This window comes from Zalophus californianus, chromosome 3, assembly GCF_009762305.2.
Source record: "Zalophus californianus isolate mZalCal1 chromosome 3, mZalCal1.pri.v2, whole genome shotgun sequence".
Lineage (NCBI taxonomy): Eukaryota > Metazoa > Chordata > Mammalia > Carnivora > Otariidae > Zalophus > Zalophus californianus.
In genome coordinates, this window is record NC_045597.1 from 10,448,397 (window position 1) to 10,472,912 (window position 24,516).

Below are 24,516 nucleotides of genomic sequence, written 5' to 3' on the forward strand. Positions count from 1 at the left end.
GGATGCTCCTTAGCCTCCATGTATTTGAGTTCTTTCTGACTTTACTCTTGTGATTGAGTTCTAATATCAAAGCATTGTGGTGTGAAAATACGCAGAGAATGATCCCAGTCTTTTGGTACCAGTTGAGACCTGATTTGTGACCTAGGATGTGATCTATTCTGGAGAATGTTCCATGGGCACTAGAGAACAATGTGTATTCTGTTGCTTTGGGATGGAAGGTTCTGAATATATCTGTGAAGTCCATTTGGTCCAGTGTGTCATTTAAAGTCTTTATTTCCTTGTTGATCTTTTGCTTAGATGATCTGTCCATTTCAGTCAGGGGGATGATAAAGTACCCTACTATTATTGTATTGTTGTCGATGTGTTTCTTTGCTTTTGTTATTAATTGCCTTATATAATTGGCTGCTCCCATGTTAGGGGCATAGATATTTACAACTGTTAGATCTTCTTGTTGGATAGACCCTTTAAGTTATGATAGAGTGCCCTTCCTCATCTCTTATGATAGTCTTTGGTTTAAAATCTAATTTGTCTGGTATAAGGATTGCCACCGCAGCTTTCTTTTGGTGTCCAGTATCATGGTAAATGGTTTTCCTCCCCCTCACTTTCAATCTGGAGGTGTCTTTGGGTCTAAAATGAGTCTCTTGCAGAGAGCATATCGATGGGTCTTGTTTTTTAATCCAGTCTCATAGCCTGTGTCTTTTGATTGGGGCATTTAGCCCATTTACACTCAGGGTAACTATTGAAAGATATGAATTTAGTGCCATTGTATTGCCCGTAAGGTGACTGTTACTGTATATTGTCTGTGTTCCTTTCCGGTCTATGTTACTTTTAGGCTCTCTCTTTGCTTAGAGGACCCCTTTCAATATTTCTTGTAGGGCTGGTTTTGTGTTTGCAAATTCCTTTAGATTTTGTTTGTCCTGGAACTTTTTATCTCTCCTTCTATTTTCAATGACAGCCTAGCAGGATATAGTATTCTTGGCTGCATATTTTCTCATAGTGCTCTGGATATATCATGCCAGTCCTTTCTGGCCTTCCAGGCCTCTGTGGATAGCTCTGTTGCCAATCTAATGTTTCTACCATTGTAGGTTACAGATCTCTTGTCCTGAGCTGCTTTCAGGATTTTTTCTTTGTCTTGTAAGTTTTATTATTAGATGTCTGGGTATTGACCTATTTTTATTGATTTTGAGGGGGGTTCTCTGTGCCTCCTGGATTTTGATGATGCCTGTTTCCTTCCCCAAATTACAGAAGTTCTCTGCTATAATTTGCTCCAATATACCTTCTGCCCCTCTCTCTCTTTCTTCTTCTGAGATCCCAGTTATTCTAATGTTGTTTCATCTTATGGTATCACTTATCTCTCGAATTCTGCCCTCATGATCCAGTAGTTGTTTGTCTCTCTTTTTCTCAGCTTCTTTATTTTCCATCATTTGGTCTTCTATATCACTAATTCTCTCTTCTGCCTCATTTATCCTAGCAGTTAGAGCCTCCATTTTTGATTGCACCTCATTAATAGCCTTTTTGATTTCGACTTGGTTAGATTTTAGTTCTTTTATTTCTCCAGAGAGGGTTTCTCTAGTGTCTTCCTAGTTCTTTTATTTCTCCAGAGAGGGTTTCTCTAATATCTTCCATGCTTTTTTCAAGCCCAGCTAGTACCTTTAAAATCGTCATTCTGAACTCTAGTTCCGACATCTTACTAATTAATGTCTGTATTGATTAGGTCCCTGGCAGTCGGTACTGCCTCTTGTTCTTTTTTTTGAGGTGATTGTTTCCGTCTTGTCATTTTGTCCAGAGGACAATGGATGAATGAGAGAACAGAATGCTAACAGGGTAACAACGACCCCAGAAAAATATACACCAAACAAATCAGAAGAGGCTTGAAACTGGGGAAAAAGAAAGGGAAAGAAAGAAAAAAGAAAAAGAAAAAGATAAAAAAAAAAAAAAGAAAAAGAATATGATCAAATATGATCAGGCTGGTGCATAGATCAGTGCCACACACTAGATTTGGGGCATATTTTGGTCTGTTGGAAGAAAGTGCCTCCCAAAATTTTAAAGAAAGAAAAGCTTATATATGTACAAAAATAGGGGTAAATACGATGAAGGGATGGAATTTGACCTCCAGGAAGTGGTTGCTTTCCTTTTCAGAAAGTTGCTGCTATTCTTTTCTTCGATCTCCTGTTGAGTTCGTAGGTGTTCAGAATGGTCTGATCCCTATCTAGCTGAATTCCTGGGACCAGACGAAATTTAGGTCTCCTGCTCCTCTGCCATCTTGCTCCTCCCCTCACAGAAAGTCTTTCTTAAAGTGTGGACTACATGCCATCTTTCAGGAAGTCATCTTTTCTAGAAAAGTAGTTTCTATGTCCCTCTGAGGACATTTGGCTTTATGATATTTGTTAAAATGAAATTAAAGGAAAGACCCATTTATTTTACTTCCAACAAAATCTGACACCCACATTTCACCTCATTAATCACAAGAAATGACCAAATTAAGAGACTCACTTGCCATAACAGCAGTCTTCCAGATTATCATTAAGTTTAATTTCCTTTTTGGAAAATTTTCATTAAATAAGTTTCTTCTGACGATAACTTTTTTGGTCCTTTCTTCTAAGGGACTTGGACAGTACCCTGTTAGGTGGAAAATCATATCATAATGACATTTTCACCTATTCAGTGACCCATTTCAAAAGTTTGCTCTTTAACTATGTAGAATACTGAAGGTACACTATAGACTAAGAGCAGGTGATTTACAGACACCTCTAGAGGGATGCAGATAAGCACTTATTTTGTTGTTATTTAATCTGAATTTCATTTAGAAGGGAGCTACCTGAATTGGATTTCTTGTGACTTTTGTCCTACAGTCTTCTTTTGTGACAAATTTGCATTCATTTTCTTTTTAATATCCATTATGTTTCTATGAAAGTATGAAATAGAGACCGCAACACAAATCTTGGATAACATATTTCAAATATCTTTCCTACATTTGGGCAGCATCTCTACCATTTTATCTTCTCACACCCACATGGCACAGTCAGCTCATTTATAATTTGTCACCTATAAATGTTCATACATTATTCATTGAATTAAAAGGGCAGAACAATTTCTGTTGTTGTATTTATATTATGCATGTCATTTTCCCTTTGGTTATTTTTCTCCTTACCTTCAGAAATTTGATAATCATCTTACTGTTTTACCTGCTAGCCTCACAAATCCAATTACAAGTTCTTTTAGAAAACAAGCATTTTAAATCAAATTCTCATACTTTTCACTCTAAAAAAATATTTTCACAAGTGATGTACTTTCCTGGAAATAGATATAATACTGTTTCTTGGAATAACTCCTTTAATTTTTAAATCTGCATTCCATTATTCGTAATTTTCTTGAGGACGAGGGTGCATTATGGTATATATGAAATGGCATAAGTATTATTATAAAATGAAAACTTGGAGAAGAAATTATAGAGTGTAGTGCTTAAAGAACTCATATAACTTGCATTCCTGAAAATATTAGTTAAAATTTGCTATGGTGGCATTAAATCAGATATGTCTATAGAGTATGCATTTTCAATTGGGAGTGAAACACCTGTAAAGGGGTAAAAATTGGTTCTTAGGGAGGCAAAAAAAAATCTTACTCTTCCTATTTATAGAGCAGAGATAGATATGTGAAGTATATAGACAGATATATAACATATCTATGGTATTAAAATTCCATATGGGGTCGTGATTAGGAACAAAATATCTAAAAAGACTCCTGGTTGGGGAGAAGGGGGTGTTTAAAAAAAAAAAAAGATTGGAAAACACTGCCTTAGGAAAATGGGAAGGAGAAAGAAATATTTGTTTTCTTCATTTGTTGTTTCCAAGTTGCTTTAAGTAATGTAACAATATTTATGGAAAGTTTATCACACTTACAAATCTTAACTTCACTCTTGAAAAGATGAGTTTCAACTTGTAAGCACTCACATATAGTATCATATGCTGCAGGATGGGAGACAGAGGAAAGGTCCCATGCACCATGTCCATGTGGGGGCTGCAGAGCGAGGGGCACAGCAATGGCGTGTGCACTCCCAGGCCAGGAGTGATGAGTGGGACTCCACCCTTCTGTAGGTTGCACTGTTGACTGCCTGGGATTTAGAGAAAGCCTGAGACAGGACACATTTTAGTTGATTCTTATGAGCACTCCTGGGGTGTTTAGGTTCTGCAGGCAGCCCTGAGGCCTTGTCCCTTTTGTATGGCCAACAGCACAACCCTGGCAAGTTCCTCCCTGTCCAGCTATTGTCAAGGCTCAGTTCACTGACACAACCCACTGAGAAGGGTTGCTACAGTTTCCCCCTCACTGCTCCACTCCAATACTTCTAAACTGTGATGTTCCTCTGAATTGAAATGCTGCACTAAACCTTCTAGCCTACACCAAAATAGCTTATGAGCATGTAAGCTAATTAGATTTTCCTAAATCCCTCCTTTAATTCCTGACATAGTTCTTCCCTACACCAGAGTAACCCATAGTTATAAGTAAATTACCTATATTTTCATGTATAACATTTTTCATAGTGTTTTACCACTTTGGGATTACTGTTTCTCAGAGAACTAGAGTGTTGGCTTATAATAATTAGAAATTATGTTAAAAACAAGGGACTTGCTCCCACGAGTACTGGAATATGGTATTTACACATAATCACATAACAGTTTGCTAAATCCTTTTTTAGTGGCTCTTAGTGGGTTTGAAAAGCATATCGATTTTCCCAGTGAGCAAATAATAATGCAAATGGATCCAGCTGCATATTTAATTATGAATTATGATCCTTTAAGGAGATCATTCCATCTGTCTTTTTGATAGCAAATGCAAAGTTAATAAAGTGATTATTTGTATTTATATATAATTTGACAATCTATTTGGATATATTTCAGGTATTTATTAGTAGTTCCCAACTTAAAAAAAAAAAAAGACACTTTGATATGGGTTTCATTCTTTCCTTTGGAATGAAAGTCTGAAATACAGGTGAAGCCTATAGATATATGTGGGTGCCTGTCACTGTTCCCTCTGCTAATAACAACAGCCAGGTCCGGCTGCAGGTTAGACCATCAGGAGAGACCCATCTGCGTTTCAGTTTCTCCGGAGATCCCCCAATGTCTTCATAGTGTTAAAAGACCTGGCCTAAGAAACCAAGGCTGGAGAAAACTCACCTGGCAGAGATTTGGATCCCCTGGCTGCCTGGGGCTGACCCTGCAAAGGAGTTGCACCTGCCCCATGGTCGCTGGTGGTCCAGAGAGAGCCAAAAGAATCCCACTGATCTTGATGAGCCAGAAAAGGAGCCTCACTAGAAGCTGAATTGTTTCTAGGTAGAGGCAGTTGGAAATGGATTCCACCAGCCTAGGAGGAGCCTTGACATAGAGAAGCTCTCTCCTTGATACCCAGCAGAGAGACCATGGGTTTTTAGGTCACTTACCTTAAAAATCACAGTGCCCCCTACTCCCTCTCATTTATCACTACTCAAGAGAACTTAAAAGACAAACAAAACACAAACATGCAGTCATGAACAAGCAAAGAAAAATTATTCTCATACAAAGGGACCCAAAAACTGAGACTGAAACTCAGAAAACCAAGATGAATGCATACAGGAGTTTCCCAAACAAGTACAATTGATGGAAGACAGAACAGGGTTTGTTGTTGAAAATGTCTCAAGCACAGGCAATTAAAACACAAAGCAACTTTCTGAAATTTTGATAAAATTTTCAAAAAAACTGAAAAAGGTCATGGTTGATGTTGAGAAAGAAATATTAACACAGAAGATCAAGTGTGTGTGGAGGGGGCACCTCAAAGAAATGGCAGAAATCATGAGGGAAAAATCAAAAGAGACTAGCCACTCCGATGTGACCAATACAAGCCCCTGACGGAAAAAGGGAATGGATAGAAGAAAAGTAATAATGAATGAGAGAGAAAAATGTTCCTAAATTGAGGAAAAGCGTAAATCAGTAGATTGAAAGGAGTCACTAAATCTCAGGAAGATTAAATGAAAAAAAAAAAATTCCTAGGCAGATCCTTGTGACCTTCCTTGGTGGCAAGCATAAAAAAAAAATTTTAAGCCTCTCAACAGGCTTAAATAACCTGCAAAAGCAAAATAAATACACTGTGCATCAGATATGACTTATCTACAATATTGGAAGGTGGAAGGCGGTGAGTCAATCTATGTACAGACCATTGAAAGCAAAGAATCTGTATGCAGCAAGAATAGTCATGTCCATATTAAAAATGCATTTTGGTGGGTGATGGGTATTAAAGTATTAATTAAGGTATCAATTAAGGTATTGATATGATGAGCACTGGGTGTTACATGTAAGTGATGAATCACTAAATTCTCCTGAAATCAGTATTACACTATATGTTAACTAACTAGAATTCAAATAAAAAATTGGAAGAAAAAATGAATTTTGGATAGGGACGTTTAAGAGAGTATACAACCTATGATATTTATCTGAGCAGACTACTCCAAAGTACGCTAATTGTAAGTATATTGGAGAAGTAGCAAAGGAAAAGCAGATGTAGATCAGAAAGGCTGGCGAGGAAAGAAAGGAGGTGGGTGTCAGATCCAAATAAAAGATGACAATTAAAGTGTCGCACAAAAATCCTTGGAAAAAAGAAATAGTTATGGTTCAAGAAACCAGAAGTAAATGTATAAACAATCTCAGAAAAAGCAGAATTTAGGAAGGGGCATGATACCCATGAAGCATGGGGTGATAGAAGCATGCTATGAAATTTGTAGTTGGCGGGGGTGTGAGGGATGGGTGAGCAAGCAAATTTGTGTGGGAGAGGAGCTTACAATTATTCCATTTCGTTGCAATAATAAAAAGGAATAGATTGATTTATGACAGTTGGGAATTGAACTGGGGGATTAGAAAAGTGGACTACAATGTCCAAATTAACAAGGGTGGAAAGAAATCAGCAACAGTTTGACCATGTCAGAAAAGACAAGAAAAATTTATAGCAATGACATACAAAAAACTGGAAAGAAGACCAAGTCTAATTTTGGCACATTAAATATGTACAGGTTGAATTTTCCTCTCAAAAGACAGAAAATCAGATTATGCTTAAACACAAACTCAAATAGTATATTGATTATAGGAAACACATACAAGGTGGCCCCAAAGGTGGCTGAAAATCATCTCTCGATGAAACAACTAAAAATGACACCTAAAATATTAAAACATTTTAAATGCTTAGCAGAACGTGCAAAAGATTAAGGAATATTCTCAAGGCCAAAAATTAAGTGTGATGTGAGAGCAGAACATGAGATGGGCACTAACACCAATGGATACTCTGAGGGCATTTGCATATCCTTGTCACCTACAACTTGCCATTTTAAGAGCTATAACCAGCTGTGAAGGTGAGATGCCAAAACAGAGACCCCCACAGAGCGTAGGACACCTGAGGTCTGTACTTCCGTGACAGAAGGAAAAATTCCACCCTCAGAAGGATACAATGAGGAAAACTTCAGTTTTGACCTTGACTCCAGATGGTTAGAAAAAGAATAAGCTTTACTGAAAATGTGTCAACACAAGCCTGCCCTCACATGGGGTTGGAGTTCCCATGGATTGTACCTACTTTTGAAGATGAGATAATTCTTATTTAGGAAATTACAGATCATGCAAAAGATGGAAAACTCTACAGTAAGTTTGAGCCTTGATAATGGTAGTACAAGCAAAAGTATAGACCAATTTCAAATATGACAATAGCTACAAGTATTATAAATAACATGTTATTCAATACAATCCAGTAGGTTAGCAGTACCATCTAAGATTTATTCCAGGACTGTGTAAACAGTCAACATCAAGGACTCCTGTGATATGTCATTGCCTCAATGAATTAAAAGCTTAAATCCTGTAAGTAGAACAGGAGGAGTAGAAAAGTCCTTAAACATGGTAGCAGTTAAGTACCAAAACCCTCTGCAACCATTTTACATGAATGCTGGAAAACTTTCTTTGAAAAAAGGAGAAAATTATGGATCCTTCTTATTGCCATTTCATTTGATAGGCTATTACAATACAGATGTAGCATTATAGCTAATGAATTAATACAGTTAACTCCAAAATAAATCTTGAAAAAATCTTATCTTCCTTTGCAGATGAAATTACATATTTCTATAAAACCCAGGAGGTATTATTTAAAATATCAGAAGACTCTATTAAGGCAGGTATAGAAAATCATTATAGATAAATCAATAACTTTTTTCTCCACTGGAACTAACTAGGTGGAAATGGTAAAAAATAAATAAATAAATAAATAAATAAATAAATAATAAAGATAAGTAAAAAAAATGCATTTGCATTAATTATCATAATATTAAATTCATAGAAATAAATTTCACAAGCAAACAACATCTTTATGGGAGAAATTTTTATTAAAGAACATAGTCCAAATAAATAGAAAAGCTGTGTTTTTGGTTATGAAGACTCAGTAGTAGTCCTTCTAAAGTCTTCTTTTGTTTTAAAAGGTAAAGAAAAAATTTAAAAAGGTAAATATAGAGATATGTGACCATATAAAATCTAAAGTGCTTGTAGAGCTACTGCCACCAAAGTTAAAAATCAAACTATTGACTAGGGAAAAAAATATTTGCAGTTCATAGAGCAGACAAAGATTAATGTCCTTAATATCAGCAACTCTGAAAACTGATAAGAAATACAAACACCACCATAGAAAATGGCAAGGTTATGAACAGGAAAATTGTTTTAAAAAGAAAAATTTCAATGATCAATACACATATGAACAGATAAGTAAAGATTTGATTAAGTTTGATTACATCTGATGATAGTATAGATTTAGGACAAGAAACACTTTCCTGCCTTGCTAGAAGGCAAAAGCCTTACTATAACATTTTGAAAATAATCCCTTAATATTTTCTAAAATTTTAAACATGCAAACCTGTCCTTTGCCCCAGCAATGCCAGCCTTGAGAATGTATGTGTAGATATAAAAGCCCAATAAATTACTGATATTGCATAAGGATAGTTAGTGCAGTCTTGTTTTAGAAGTAGCAAAATGCTTAACCATTTTTCCTGATGATTCCTAATCAAGGAAGTACTACCCTTCAATAAATCAGTAAGGAAAATGTTGAATTAAATAAACATTGAAGACTTCTGGGTAAGATGGTAGAGTAGGAGGACCCTAAATTCCCCTCGTCCCACAGATACAACTAGGTAACACCCACATTAGTGTAAATAATCCAGAAAATAACCCAAGGACTGGCAGAACAGACTCTCCACAACTAAATGAAGAGAAGAGACCACACTGAAGAGGGTAGGAAGGGCGGAGACATGGTCAAGAGCTAAATTAACCTGAGGGACTGTCCATGGGAGGGAGGGAGCTACAGCAGTTTGACAAGCACCTGGGTTTATGGGAGGAAGATTTGTTTATTAATCTTAGAGCATGTGCTAGAGGGGCAGGCGTCCTTGGGAGACTTCAAGAACAAAAGGGATGGCAAATTGCCCTTCCTGCCCCCAGCCTAGACATTTGTATACCTGTGAGAACATTTGTATACCTGTGGGGACAACACTCACCACGTAATTTGCTAACAGCATGTCCCACCCATGTGTTCTCCTGAAGACCTGCCCTTTGATTACTCCCTTGGCCAGAGCCCATCCAAAGTAGTGCCACAAGCCTGGCAGTATGTAAGCAGCCCCAACAGGAGCCAGCACCACCCCAAAGTGACTCCTACCATGGGGAAAGGAGAAGATCACACACACCAGTCCAACTGTGGCACCAGCAGTGGGTTGGGGACAGACATCTTGTCTGACTGCTGGCCCCAACCACAAATGAAAGCTTCTCAGGGGACAACATAGAGGAACTTCCCTAAGTTTGGTGCTACTGCATCTCTGGAAAATACCTGGTCTGACTCAACTCAAGCTCTAGACGGCCCCAGACTAGCGCACTAACAAAAGAGGGACCAAACCCTGCCCAAAACAGGCAAAGAGATTGACTGCAGACAACTTGACTGAAAGCAAAAGAAGCTCAGCCGTAACACTAGGGCACACACAACATAAATAGGAGACACTCTTGAAGCACCAAGTTCTGGGGAGCAGGGAACATTGCACTGAAGGTCACTCCAGGAACTCTTTTTCATAAGGCCACTACTTTCAAGAGCAGGAGATATAGCTGACTTTCCTAAAACAGAAGCAGATACAGAAAGTTAGACAAAATGAGGATACAAAGGAATATGCCCCAAATGAAAGAACAGGACAAAAGAGTTTAATGGAGATAAGTAATATCCTAATAGAGAATTTAAAGTAATGACCATAAGATACTTACTGGACTTGAGAAAAGAATGGAGAACCTCAGTAAGGCCGTTAACAAAGGGAAAGAAAACGTAAAAAAGAACCAATCAGAGATGAAGAACTCAATAACTAAAATTTTAAAATAAACTAAATAGAATAAATAGACTGGAAGAAACAGAAGAATGAATCAGTGACTTGAAGGAGAGAGTAATGTAAAGCAAGCTGAACAGGAGAGAGAAAAAATAATAATAAAAAATGAAAATAGACTTAGGGAATTCAGTGACTCCATTAAGTGTAATAATATTTGCATTTAGAGGGATCCCAGTAGAAGAAAAAGGGATGCAGAAAATTTATTTGAAGAAAAAAATAGCTGAAAACTCAAATTTTGGAGAAGGAAACAGAAATCCAGATTTAGGAGGCACAGAGAGCCCTCAACAAAATCAACCAAGGAGGTCTACAGCAAGCTATATAGTAATTAAAATGGCAAATAATAGTGACAGAATTTTAAAATCAGCAAGAGAAAAGAAAATTGTTACATAAAGGGTAAACCCCATAAGGCTATCAGATGATTTTTCAGCAGAAACTTTTCAAGCCAGAGGGAGCATCATAATATATTTAAAGTGCTGAAAGAAAAAACCTTCAGCCAAGAATACTCTATCCAGTAAGGCTATCATTCAGAATAGAAGGAGTTTCCTAGACAAACAAAAGCTAAAAGAATTCACGACCATTAAATCAGCTCTACCAGAACTGTTGAAAAGGACACTTTGAGTGAGAAATAGACCATAAGTAGGAGCAAGAGGAGCAGGAAACACAAAAGCAGTAAATTTAAGAATATCTATAAAAATTGGTCAAGGGATTCATAAAGTAAAAGGATGTAAAATATGACACCGTATACCTAAAAATAGAGGGGAGAGGCGTAAAGAATGAGTTCAAGGGGAAGGGAGGGAAAACTGAATGGGAAGAAATCAGAGAGGGAGACAAACCATGAGAGATTCTTGACTCCAGGAAACAAACTGAGGGGTTGCCGGAGGGAGGGGGCGGGGGGGGTTGGGGTAACTGGGTGATGGGCATTAGGAGAGCACGTGATCTGATGTGCACTGGGTGTTATATACAACTAAGGAATCATTGAACACTACGTCAAAAAACTAGTGGTGTACTATATGTTGGCTAGTTGAATTTAAATTTAAAAAAAAAAAAGAATGGGTTCAACCTTAAGCAACTGTCAACTTAATATATTCCTAAGATGTTAGATACAAACCTCAGGATAACCAAAAATTAAAAACCAGTAATAGATATGCAAAAAATAAAAGAGAAAGGACTCTAAACATGTCATTAAAGAAAGCCAGCCAACTGTGAGAGAAGAGAGCAAGAAAAGAAAGGAACAGAGAAGAACTACAAAAACAACCATAAAACAAGTAACAAAATGGTAATAAGTACATTCCTATCATTAATTACTTTGAATGTAAATGGACTAAATGCTCCAATCAAAAGACGTAGCATGACAGAATGGTTAAAAAAGCAAGACCCAGGGGCACCTGGGTGGCTCAGTCAGTTAAGCATCTGCTTTCGGTCCAGGTCATGATCCCAGGGTCCTGGGTTCAAGCCTCACATCAGGCTCCCTGCTCAGTGGGAGCCTGCTTCTCCCTCTTCTCCCCGCTTGTGCTCTCTCTCACTATCTCTGTCACTATCTGTTTCTCTCTCTCAAATAAATAAAAATAAAATCTTAAAAAAAAAAAAAGCAAGACCCATCTATGTGCTGCCTATAAGAGACTCATTTCAGACTTAAAGACACATGTACATTGAAAGTAAAGGGATGGAAAAGCATTTATCATGCAAATGGAGGTGAAAAGAAAGCTGGGATAGCAATACTTACATCGGACAAAATAGACTTTAAAACAAAGACTGTAACAAGAGACAAAGAAGGACACAATATAATCCTAAAGGGAACAATTGTAAGAACAAGAAGATATAAAAATTGTAAATATTGCACCCAACTTGGGAACTGTCCAGTTTTCCCAACACCAATGGGGTTGTTGAAAAGAGACTATCTTTTTACATTGCCTATTCTTGCCTCTTTTGTCATAGGTTAATTGACCATATAATCGTGGGTTTATTTCTGAGCCCTCTATTCTGTTCCATTGATCTATGTGTTTATTATTGTGCCAGTATCATACTGTTTTGATTACTACAGCTTTGTAGAATATCTTGAAATCTGGGATTGTGATACCTCCCATTTTCTTCCTCTTTTCCAAGATTGCTTTGACTATTCAGAGTCTTTTGTGGTTCCATACAAATTTTAAGATTGTTCTAGTTCTTATTACTTATTCCTTACCAGTTTGGATGCCTTTGATTTCTTTTGCTTGTCTGATTGCTGTGGCTCAGACTTCCAGTACTATGTTGAGTAAAAGTGGTAAGAATGAACATCATTGTCTTGTTACTGATCTTAGGAGAAAAGTTCTCAGTTTTCCACCATTGAGTATGATGTTACCTGTAGGTTTTTCAAATACGGCCTTTATTATGTAATATGAGTGGGAAAAAATCCCTTCTGATATTCTGTGTTGGCCTAGAAAAACAGGGAAGCTCTCCTCTGTTCCTATTTTCCATTAAATCATCTGGTATCTTCTCAGAGGGATATGTTTTACTAATTCCAACATTCATTCTTGTGCTCTTTAATTAGAAGTTAATTTTATATTACACACTTTAATTCCAGTTGCAAACTTCTTTATAAAATGAGTATTCTTACCCATAGGACAAGTAAAGGAAAAATAACATGCTGTTTTTATAAGTGTATTTTATAACATTGGTGTTTGTTATAGCAAATTCATAGAATTAATGCGATAGATTAAAAGGTTGTATCACTTATTAATATAGTAATAGTCATTGTTAATTTTCTTAATGTAGACATAAATCATATTAATATATTAATTTATGTGTGTATATACACACACATAAATTGCTTGATATAGAATCCGTATTTTCTTTGTTTATGTGGCCCAAAGCATAAATGAGATCTATACTTTTTTATTTTAATTTAATGATGCTTAGTAATATGTAAGTCATTTTACAATATACCATGTACATTATAGAAACTGTCTCTAGACAATACAAATTATGGAAAAATGCAGCCTTTCTGTGTATACAATATTCAATAAATGGCAGTGACTTTTAATATCAAATAGTGGGTAATAAAGAAATAATACCACTTATAAACATTTAACATTTTAACACGTTTTGCTGATTGCTCAAGGTGTATTTGGTCTGGTATGTTCTAGTTGGTGTTTTTCAAAACCATTTTTTATAACATGTCATTCTAGATCCTTGTGGGCTTTTCATTTTATATAATAGCAGCTTAAATTCACGCACTAACACTGTATGAAATATTTTGAAATAAATTATAATTTTAGGTTCCAATTTCACTGTCTCTTTGTTCCTCCAGGTGGCTTTTACAGTACTTTTTGATTTGGAAGCACTTCTGAAGATATGGTGTTTGGGATTTACTGGATATATTAGCTCATCTCTCCACAAATTTGAACTACTACTCGTAATTGGAACTACTCTTCATGTATATCCAGATCTTTATCATTCTCAGTTCACATACTTTCAGGTAATACGGGGAATGTCTATTTGTCTGTAGAATTTTTTTCTTTCCAGAGAAAATACCAGTCACATTATAACAACTATACAGAATTATATTAAATAGTTATATATAATTATTATATAATAAACACAACCTTGAGGTAAGCCCAATGACATCTTCAATACCAAAAACAGTGCACTCATAAATTATAACATTGTTTTTCAAACTTCTGAAAATTCACAGTAATAAATGGAGATGTTTTCGATGAAATTTTCTCCTTAGATGAAAAAAAGTGCATTCCAACTTCACTAATTTTATTTATTGGCGATTCCAAAGCTGTTATTTTCAGAGCAATTTTAACTTCAGGTGCCAAATTACAACTTGAAACTCTATATACTCTGATATATAGTTTCATGTCCTCAGGAAAGGACATGAAAACATGATTCACAAAAATGATAACAAATATCCTGCAACCATGGGTGAAAAGCTGAGCCTCTAGTAATCACTGCCAAAAGTACTGAAATCACAGAGGATATCATGGTTCAAGCTTTCAGTATATCAACATCTTTGGACATAAATCCCTTGTCATTTGTTGGGTTATATCCTTAGGCTTGGTTATCATAAGTGAGGTGACCAGAGCAAGAGATATACATATGTTTAAAACTCTTGATATGAAATGTACTTCCCAATCATGCCATTATATGCCCTTGGGTGCTGCGGTCTAGATCTACAAAATCAACATGAGCATTTAGTACCTACGTTTGAGAATCATTGTACATAATTAGAGAAAATATGCCTGATAATCAAAACAACAAGATATCTTTAACAAACCTTTTAAGTCAACCAAACTAAGAAAATACTGATACCTATTTCAGCAAGGATACATATACAAAATATATTCAGGGCTTTAAAATTCCTCTAGTTTCTCACAGATAATTTTTTAGTGAAAAGTTAGAAATACATTAAAATTTTGAATGCAAATATTTTTATTTTGGGATTGTTTATGAGAAAAAAATGGGACTTTTAAAATGGTAAACATTTGAGGAATAGCTTAGGAAGTCATATGCAAATTTGACCATAAAATAATGACTGTCATGATTTGTGATTACTTAGAGATATGATTCATTATCTCTAGTTTTTTTCTACTTAGAGATATGATTCATTATCTCTAGTTTTTTTTCTACTTGTCTATTTTTCACAAAGTATCTAAAATCAGTATGCATGGTTCTAATCATTTTTTATAGATAGAGACATAGTTGAATAATATGCTGTCAATGAAGTTTGCAACTTCAGTGTTGTCTTTGATCCTGGATTATAACCTAAAATAATTTTACTTATGTTAATGGTTAAGTGATTTTCATTTGTATCTCTCTATACATGACCATGTTTATATTTTTCTGATGAAATAATTAAACACTATGTCAGTCATTATTTGGCTAAAATATAGATCTCTGCAGAAGTTCAAGTGTCACAAGGATTTTCGCAAATTCACCTATAAGAGCCCACTGTCCTGAGCAGATTAGCTCTTCGTGGGCCCACTCTGGTCTCCCTTGTGGGTCCTTGCACTTCTCATCTGACTTGGCCTTACCTCATTATGTTGGCAGCATGGCTTCCTTTAGTGAATTTCACATTTTCATATTGAAGTGAAGTCAACAGTTTAGTACAAAATGACTCCCTTTATAGCATCAGTTATCTCTGAGAGCAGTCATTGGTGTTATTCGTCTATTTGTTCAAGTTGGTATTTACTGAGCACCTACTATGTGCCAGGCACAGTTCCAGATACGGAGGACGGAGTTGAACAAGCAGGGAGAAGTCCCACCTCAGTAAGCTTACATTCCAGATGGCAGACAGTTCACAAACAAGTACACATAAGAATGTGGAATAAAGTGCTGGAAATATTATAAAGGAGAAACAAGGGTAAAAAAGATAGAGGTTGGGGTGAGGGATGGGGGGGTGTCTATTTTAGAGAAGTTGCTCATGGCAGCCCTCTCTGGAGAAGTCGCTAACGAGCAGAGACTAAGTGAAGTGGAGGGGCAAGCCAAGAGAACCTCATGGCACCTTCCTGAGGTGAAAACATGGTTGATGTGTTCAGAGAATAGCCTAAAGGCCAGCATGGCTGCACTGGAATGAGCATAGGGCACCACTGTGCTGTAGGAAGAAATAAAGCTTCACAAAATGCTCTGGCTCTGACATACCCAGGTAATAATGATGACGTTGGTGAGTATTTATTGTGCATTTGCCATGTGCCAGGCACTGTGCCAAGTGCCTTGTGCTGTTTAGTACTCACCACAGTCCTGTGAGACAGAGTATACAATGCAAACTGAGCTCCCAAGACATTTGATAACTTGCCCAAGACCACATAACTAGCAAGTGGTGGAAACTCATGACTAAGAAGTTTAATTTCGTAGTCTGTATTCTTAGCCATGCAATTTCTAAAGTATCTCACTTGTAATGAACAGAGTGATCTTGAAGACACAGACTTAGAAATATGACCAGGAAAATGAGCTTTGGAAGTAGCCACGAAATGTTGTACAGTGCTTATCTTTGAGAGTATGGCTTACTTTATTCCCTATCTGTAGGGATGCAAAATCAAAAGGCTTTATTGCACAAACAGAGTGAAAAGGATATTTATCCCCAAGTAAATGAAAAAGCCTAACTAGAATCATTGATAAGGATTTTGCCTTTCCAGGGATACAGGCTTACCCCTTGGAAAATGCTGATCAAATCGGCCATGTAGGAGTCGTGTTGTGTTCTGCTTCTTCCAGCTAATGAAATATTAATTATCAAATTTGCACAGATGTGCAGAGGCTGTTTTATTAGAATTTGGGATAGGACTCAAAATTACTTAGACTATCTTTTAAGTGTGATTTTAATACAAGTGGAGAAAACCCACTGTTTTGAAAGCTGAGCTATAAAGCCAATTAAATTGTTCCTGTAAACTTGCCTGGGCTCAGCTGTTAACAATTAGATACTGAATCATTTATGTCTTGGAATAACAAATCTGATAAGAATGTGAACACTTTCCATATTATTATTCTGGATATTAATATGAATGTTAATATTTTAATAGCTCTTATGATAAAGCTATTCACTTGTTATTTGGAAAGATGGCCTGAGTGTAATATGTTCTGATTTGGAAACATACGTAAATTCTAACAGGAAGACTGGTAGCTTAACCATGTATGTAGCACAATGTTTACTTGGAACAACATGATTTTTCACATAAATTTTCTTTTTTCAGTATTGTGTGAAGGAATTAAAATTAACAACAAGGAAATATACATTTTCTCAGCTTCTTTAAACGTTTGTCCTTTAGTTTCCTATTCACGTGGCTACATTTGTATTCTGTAGACAATAGGAATGATAAGTTTCACCATCAATATTTCCTGTTAATTCAGGTTCTAGGGGAGTAAATGTGGCTTCACGTATGGCATGATGCAGAGGCTAAGATGGTATCATAAGGACTCAGTCTATATGTTCACTCACCTTTCTTCTCTGTCAGTATTATTAAGCTGGCTTTCTCCATCTAGTGGCAAATCTGGCTCCCAGGAGCTCAGGGCTTCAGTGGTGCTTATAGTAATGCCAACTGGAGATAAAAAATGCCACATCTTATAGGTCCAACAAAAGTTCCGAGGATGACTCAGGTCATTGTGAATATTCCCTCCAGGCCCGGATTGTGGACATCATGGAGTCCCTTTTGGACCTGGTGGACCAAGAGTGGAGCAGGAATAATTTGCTAAAGGAACATCAGGAACAATAGGAAGCTAGGGATGCTGGAAAAATCCAAACACATATATGTGTAAAAATTAAAATCTAGTTTTTAAAGCACTTCCTGTTCTTTACTATACTGAAAATAGACTATTCATTTTTCTTCTCCTAAGAAGACTTCACAGACACCTAAAGCTCTTATCAAACCGGCTTAGACACCATATATTATTATATTTATACTCACCATATTTTATTTATGCCCAGACCACCGTTTTCCTGTTTCCTATTTCCTATCTCTAAGTCTGCGATCTGCCTTACAATAAGTGGTATGCCTTACTTTAATTGGAAGCACTTTTTCTTCTCAGAGGCACATAAAAAAAAAATGTTAACATCTTAGACTTAATTAAAAAATTCTATTTTTCAGGGCGCCTGGGTGGCTTAGTTGTTAAGCATCTGCCTTCAGCTCAGGTCATGATCCCAGAGTCCTGGGATCAAGCCCCTCCTTGAGCCCCACATCGGGCTCCCTGCTCCACAGGAAGCCTGCTTCTCCCTCTCTCACTCTCCCTGCTTGTGTTCCCTCTCTCGCTGTGTCTCTGTCAAATAAGTAAATAAAAACTTAAAAAAAATTTTTTTAAAATTCTATTTTTCCATGCTTTATGCTTCAACTTTGGATTATATACTAATTTATACTTTTAATCATATAAATATGCCTTTAAGAGCTATGCTCTATAAAAAAAAATTTAAGCTATGCCTTTGTATGATACTGCCTTTGCAATTACAGACATTGAACCTTATTTGTCCAACACAATGTTTGACACATAATAATCAGTATTTGTTAAAGTGAATGAGCGAATGAACTTATTAATTGATAAGCAGCTATGGGGGGGTGCAGTTATACACTTCCAAAACATCTAAACATGTGTAGGTATGTTTAGATGACAACCTAAGCAGATATAACAGAGATCAAAAGTACGAGTCTTACATGAGACAGAAGTGTGTTTCTCTCCAGTAGTTGGTGGGTGTCCAGGAAAAGTCAGTGGCTCTGCTCCACACGGTCATGCAGGAAGCCAACTACTGAGGTGGACTGAATCTCTCAGCCTCTATACAAGGCTTCTATTTCTGGTCCAAAGGGACAACTCCATTTGTTTCTATTTCCCTGCCAGAGGAAGGCATAAAGAGTATCCAAGGCAAGTTGATTTACTTTAATGGGCCAAAAGTTGCAAATACTACTTCCTTTCATATTCCATCAGTCTGAACCTAGTCCCCTGGCCACACCTCACTACAAGTGGGGCTGGAAAATGTGGCCTAAAGTCCTGGCTAGCCACTTGCTAAGCTAAAATTCTGATTGTTCTGTTATTTAAAGGGAGGAGAGAATGGATATTAGGGTATCAGTCTCAGGCATAAGTGAAGACTCCTTGTTAATAGACTTTTTAAAAAAATGTCTTATGTACAGTAATACATAAGAAGCTTTATTCTGTGAGACAATATAGCTAATTCTGAGCTAAACATTTTCTTCTACATTTGAACATTAGAAAAAAATCACTTTAATTTCAACAACATGTATTACTTAATGGCACTTTGAATTATCACACTGCATGTCAAAAAGCTTCAGTTTTCCTACAGTCATTTGGGATTTATTGAGTTCTGGCTCTAAGGCAGGCACTGAGCTAGACTGAGATCTTAGTTATGGTATTGTTACTTTTTGTGTGTAGCTGCTCAAGTGGAAAAGTGCGATTTTTATGAAGTACTGTGAAAAATGAGGTTTTAGTGCGAACTTATTTAAGATTCAGTGTAAAAAAGTGATCAAGTACATATGTTTTTCTCTCTCACAACAGGTTCTTCGGGTAGTTCGACTTATTAAGATTTCACCAGCGTTAGAAGACTTTGTGTACAAGATATTTGGTCCTGGAAAAAAGCTTGGGAGTTTGGTTGTATTTACTGCCAGCCTCTTGATTGTTATGTCAGCAATTAGTCTGCAGATGTTCTGCTTTGTCGAAGAACTGGACAGGTTTACAACGTTTCCAAGGGTAAGAATAAAAAATGCAGCCAATTAATTTCTTCTTCCTATTTTAGTAATAATGGTTAACATCAAAATAGCTTCCCTTCACGAGTGGTTCAAAAATATAGTCATATTTTCGATAACTTAGAATAATTCAGTTTTGATATTTAAAATGGTCTCTTCTGCAGGGTGCATGCATTTGAGCACATTTTCAGCATTGTGAGATTATGTATCAATTCTAAAATTCTGGAAATAGTCTGATAGAATGAGATGCTGAAACCAGTCAAGATGAAAGCTAGGGTTCTCAGCACCTATAGATGAAAATATAACAGAATTTTTAAATAAAATTTTTGTGTCTGTGAGAGTTATCATTTTAAAATCTGTTTTATAATTCATATATTTTTATGACAAGCATAATCTAGAAGGGGTTTTGACTTTAAAATTCATAAACGCTTCAGATTTTAAATGTCTTTAAAAGATTATCTAGTTCATGCCTTTGCATTATCATTAGAATTCACTTAGGCTATGAACGAAGTTAAAAATCAATCAACTCATAAACAGAACTCATGTAGAAAATATAGCTCTAATCAAGGATTCTGAAATTTAACTTCGTGTGGATTTAGAAACATGAAAAAAATATAATGACCAAGACAAAAAAATATATATTCTTTCACCATAAGCTGAAATAGCAAGGCCTATTATATGGGAAGGATAATCTTGGAGTAACAGCAGGATGTAATACATTTTTTAAAATAAGCTTTGAGGACAAAGGTGTCTGTACTCAAACTGGTAGACTAATAAAGCCTGGTTATTTTTTTTTTTTAATCTTGTGCTAAATTTGTTACACATCACCAAGCATTTGTTGAGTGCGTATAAACAGCCAGGCAATTTTGGTGATCTTAGGACAGAAACACAACTACGTCCCTAGTTTTCAAAGAAATTCTCAGTTGAAGGGGGGTGCCCCATAAGTAAACATGAAGCATGATAAAGGCAAGCTCAAGGTGCTCTGGGAACCCAGAGGTAAGGTCTATAACCAGAATGGAAAAGTCCAAGAAGGCTTCTTGAAGGAGGCAATTACTAAAGAACAGTTGTAGGTAGCCAAGTGTCCCAGGTTTGGAGAACAGCATATGCAAAAGGTCTGAGGTGAGCCATTCTTGTTCCAGAACTTAAAGGAGAAAGAAAGGTCAATGTGAGAGGAGGACATAAGACCAAGGAAGTTTTAAGTTGGGTGAAAGCGTGATTGTGTTTAAATGCTGTTGAGAGAGCGAGTAGAGGGCGAGGTTGAAGATGCATGAGACAGAGGACAGTAGCAAAATGTTCCCGGAGGGGGCATCCAGAGCACGGGCACAAAGACTGGTCTCAGACAGGTGTTGACTTGTCCTGTGTCCAGGTGGTGATATAGGACAGTGAGCCAAACTGAAAGTCACAGTGAGTCTTTGTTCACTTACTGCCACAGTGCAAGCAACAGGCAGAAATAACCACTGGCTCCCAGCATTCCGTGTTCCCCACTGAGCAGCATTGGGTGAGTGTCAGGTGGGAAAGCATAGATGTGGCAGGAAGAATAGAGAAAGATGCCTCAGTTGAGGCCCCTGATGATGCACCCTCGGAATAGAAGCACCTGAGCTAGGAATATGGCTGTGCTTTGTAAAAGCATGGCGGCCTGGAGTGGGGGGGTGCCGAGTTTCTACCTCCAACTCCCTCCAGAGGCCTCCCCCATGAGCCTGTCAGGCAGAGCCTCCCCAGTGCCTGTGGTCAGGCCACAGGGGATGAGGTTGGCCTGGAGCCAGACTCTTCAACAAGAGGCTCAGCTCTTCCTGCAGGGCTGGGGGGGCAGATGTAGGCAGAGATGACAATGGTATCATTAAGCCCACCTCCTCTAAGTCTGCCCTCTCATGGGGGAAATGAAAATTGCAGACTGCCACTTGGAGAATGACACTGAATGGAGAATGACACTGAATGTCATTATCACAGCCCATCTCTAAGGCCAGGTTAATTCAGTACATAGTATTGAAGGCCCACTAAGGGTCAGCCATTGTTCTAGCAACAGGGGATCCTAAAAAGAAAACCACCCTCAGTCCCCTTCTTTATGAACGCAGTCTTCTCTTAATTTCAAATCTTATCTTCATCTTTTACCATCTCTGCTAATCTCATGTCACTGATTTTATATCTCTTCCCCAAAACCTCTTTGAGCCAGACGGCTTTTGGAGTTCATAATATTCCAGATATTATAAGGGTGATATCACCCCCTTGTTGATCTGAATTGTTTGAGTCAGCACACTGTAATCAACACACTAATGCTTCTTTAGCAAAACATCAACCTTTGGACAAAGAAGGATAAATAAGGACAATAAATAAATCTTAGGTCAGACTGGATTTCTGCCACTAAATGAGCTACCAAAAAAAAAAAGAAGGAAATATTTTAGGTATTTTCAAGAAGTTTGGAATAGTGAAGTTGTGAGTCAGGGCCGTGGCATGCATAGGAAGGCATTGTGGATAGTCTGCACTTCCTGTCTTAGAGATCTGATTTCTTATTACCCCTCCAGCACTTTTTTTTAAAAAGATTTTATTTATTTATTTGACAGAGAGAGGGAACACAAGCAGGGGGAGTGGGAGAGGGAGAAGCAGGCTTCCTGCGGAGCAGGGAGCCCGATGCGGGGCTCGATCCCAGGACCCTGGGATCATGACCTGAGCCGAAGGCAGACGCTTAATGACTGAGCCACCCAGGTGCCCCGCCCCTCCAGCACTTTTTGGCTGTATGACACTGGCCAAATTATTCTCGTAGTTTTATTTTTTCACATCTAAAATCCGGGTAAAAATAGTATTTTCCTCATAGCATTGTGTGTATTGAATCATATGCAAAAACAACCCCACTCTGGGCTTAGAAAGCATTTTTCAAATGTTGTATTCTATGTAATATATTTGAAGTCAGTATTTTAGATTCTGTATGAAAGGCCAGGCTGCTTCAGAGCCATCTGACTTGGCCCCATGGGATTTGCTCTATTTTTCCAGCCATAATAGTAATCAAGTAGCACTACGTTTTCAGGTCTCCAATTACTCCATTGTGCCTTTCTGCCTGATTACTTTGACCATCTTAATGAAAGCAGCCCGGCGACTATGGGGCCCCCCTAATCAGTGATTCTGCAGCTGACAGGGTTGACAGCCTAAATGTGTGAAATGACTAGGAGTAGATTTTTCCTTGTCCATGAACATAATTATGAGTTAAATCCCTGAAAAATAATCAAATTTTGCAAGAAATGTTAAAAAACATCGCAGCTACAAAAAGTAGTCATTATCATTCCCAGTCCGATAAAGCACCAACCATTGGTGCTACTTGCCTGATAGGAAATCAGAAGAGATGGTCGTCAAAAACACATGACTGTCGATGTTAGATTTCTGTTAGGACACTCATCTATGGGTCTTAACCCCTTACCTTCTTCTAGGACATCTCCTTCATTATACAGTGGTTGGGTACTGAGGTGGGTTGGTTAATTATGGTATTAGCCAGAGCACACAACACACTGTTGGTGGGAGCCAGCCTCCAAGATGGCCCGGACTCAAGTAAAGATGATAGAAACAAGTGCTAATGATTCCCTTAGTTCCCATTTTACTTTGGGATGCATCATGTGATCTTTCTTACACATACTTAGAGCTATGGGGTACAGGAGAGTCTACTGGGTACACACTTGAGAGCTGCTGGGAGAAGACCCGCCATGAAGAAAGGAGTCCAGCAGAGGCGGGTCCAGCCTGACTTGGCAAAACAGCCTCAGTCTTTGTGCCCAGGGAAGAATTTTCCTGTGGCTCTTTCTTGAACCCGATCCTGAGCCCGCCATCTAGGTGGCATGTTCTCCCAAGAGAAATGGGACTGGTTGTAAACCACTGTTTAATTGGACTTGATTGCACCTTGGGCCCAGCTACCCCCTATGAAGCTCTCTAAGAGAACCTGACATGGACACGTGGAAGTGACTTCCCCACCCACTTTCCAAGAAGAGAAGCTCAGCGGGGCAGAGGAAGCAGCAGCGTGGGCACACTAAGTGCCTGCCCACTGCCTGACCCTCTGACGGAGCTCCAGCCACACTGAAAGTCCCCAGCTACTTCCTGGAATACTTGAAGGTGAAGAGGTCCTAAAAACTCGCATTATTCCCCAAGTTCCCTAATGGGTCTCCCTGCCTCAGTCAGCTGCTCTTCAGTCATTCTCCATATGCAGCAAAAATTAAACTGTCTCATGGCACCCTCCTGTTTAAAACGTTTCAAGGCCCTCCTTTCCCTCAAGATAACAAACATTTTAATATGATTTTCTGTATCTTTTTTTCTCCATCCCCAGTTACCTCGCTGGGCTCATATTTCAGGATTTCCCCTACCCCATCTTTCAGAGGCAGAGAGGGCATCTGTCTTGCTCAGTAAATCCCCCCATGCTTAGCGCAACACTTGCTAGTGAATAGGCTTTCACTGATGAATGAATAACAGTGCTAGACCAAGGCAAATTTCTCCGATCCTTCCACACCGTATCGAATTCAACATCCCAGAGTCTTTCTTTGGTCCCTTCTGTCCCTTCCTCAAGGAACCACTTTACCCTCCATCACCCTAACCCTTATCCGAATTCAACATCCCAGAGTCTTTCTTTGGTCCCTTCTGTCCCTTCCTCAAGGAACCACTTTACCCTCCATCACCCTAACCCTTATCCCATCTGCAATCTTTGCATAATTCTGTCAGAGTACTTTGGCAGGAAGTAGCAGAACTCTTGCCTCCAACTGACTTGAACAGTTGGGAAATTTCTCACAAAATTCGAGATTAGGTAGATTAGGCAGAAAACCAAGATTCTGAATCTTTCACTGAAATGGTCTCAGTGGTGGGTTGAATTATGTGCCCCAAAAAGATATGGTGAAGTACCCTGAAATGATCTTATTTGGAAATAGAGGTGATAAAGTTCAAATGAGGTCATGAGGGCGGGCCCTGACCCAGCATGACTGATAGTTTCTAAAG

At 37.8% G+C, this 24,516-nt stretch overlaps 1 protein-coding gene across 5 annotated transcripts in view; it reads left to right on the top strand.

The window, feature by feature from the left end:
* NALCN (sodium leak channel, non-selective) overlaps positions 1-24,516 on the top strand; it is a 308,843-nt gene that overhangs the window by 138,582 nt on the left and 145,745 nt on the right. For all 5 annotated transcript variants that reach the window (XM_027590539.2, XM_027590535.2, XM_027590538.2 and 2 more), the window contains exons 12-13: positions 13,689-13,856; positions 19,373-19,564. In XM_027590539.2, the coding sequence (XP_027446340.2) occupies positions 13,689-13,856; positions 19,373-19,564 (360 nt within the window). The remainder of the gene's footprint in view (positions 1-13,688; positions 13,857-19,372; positions 19,565-24,516) is intronic.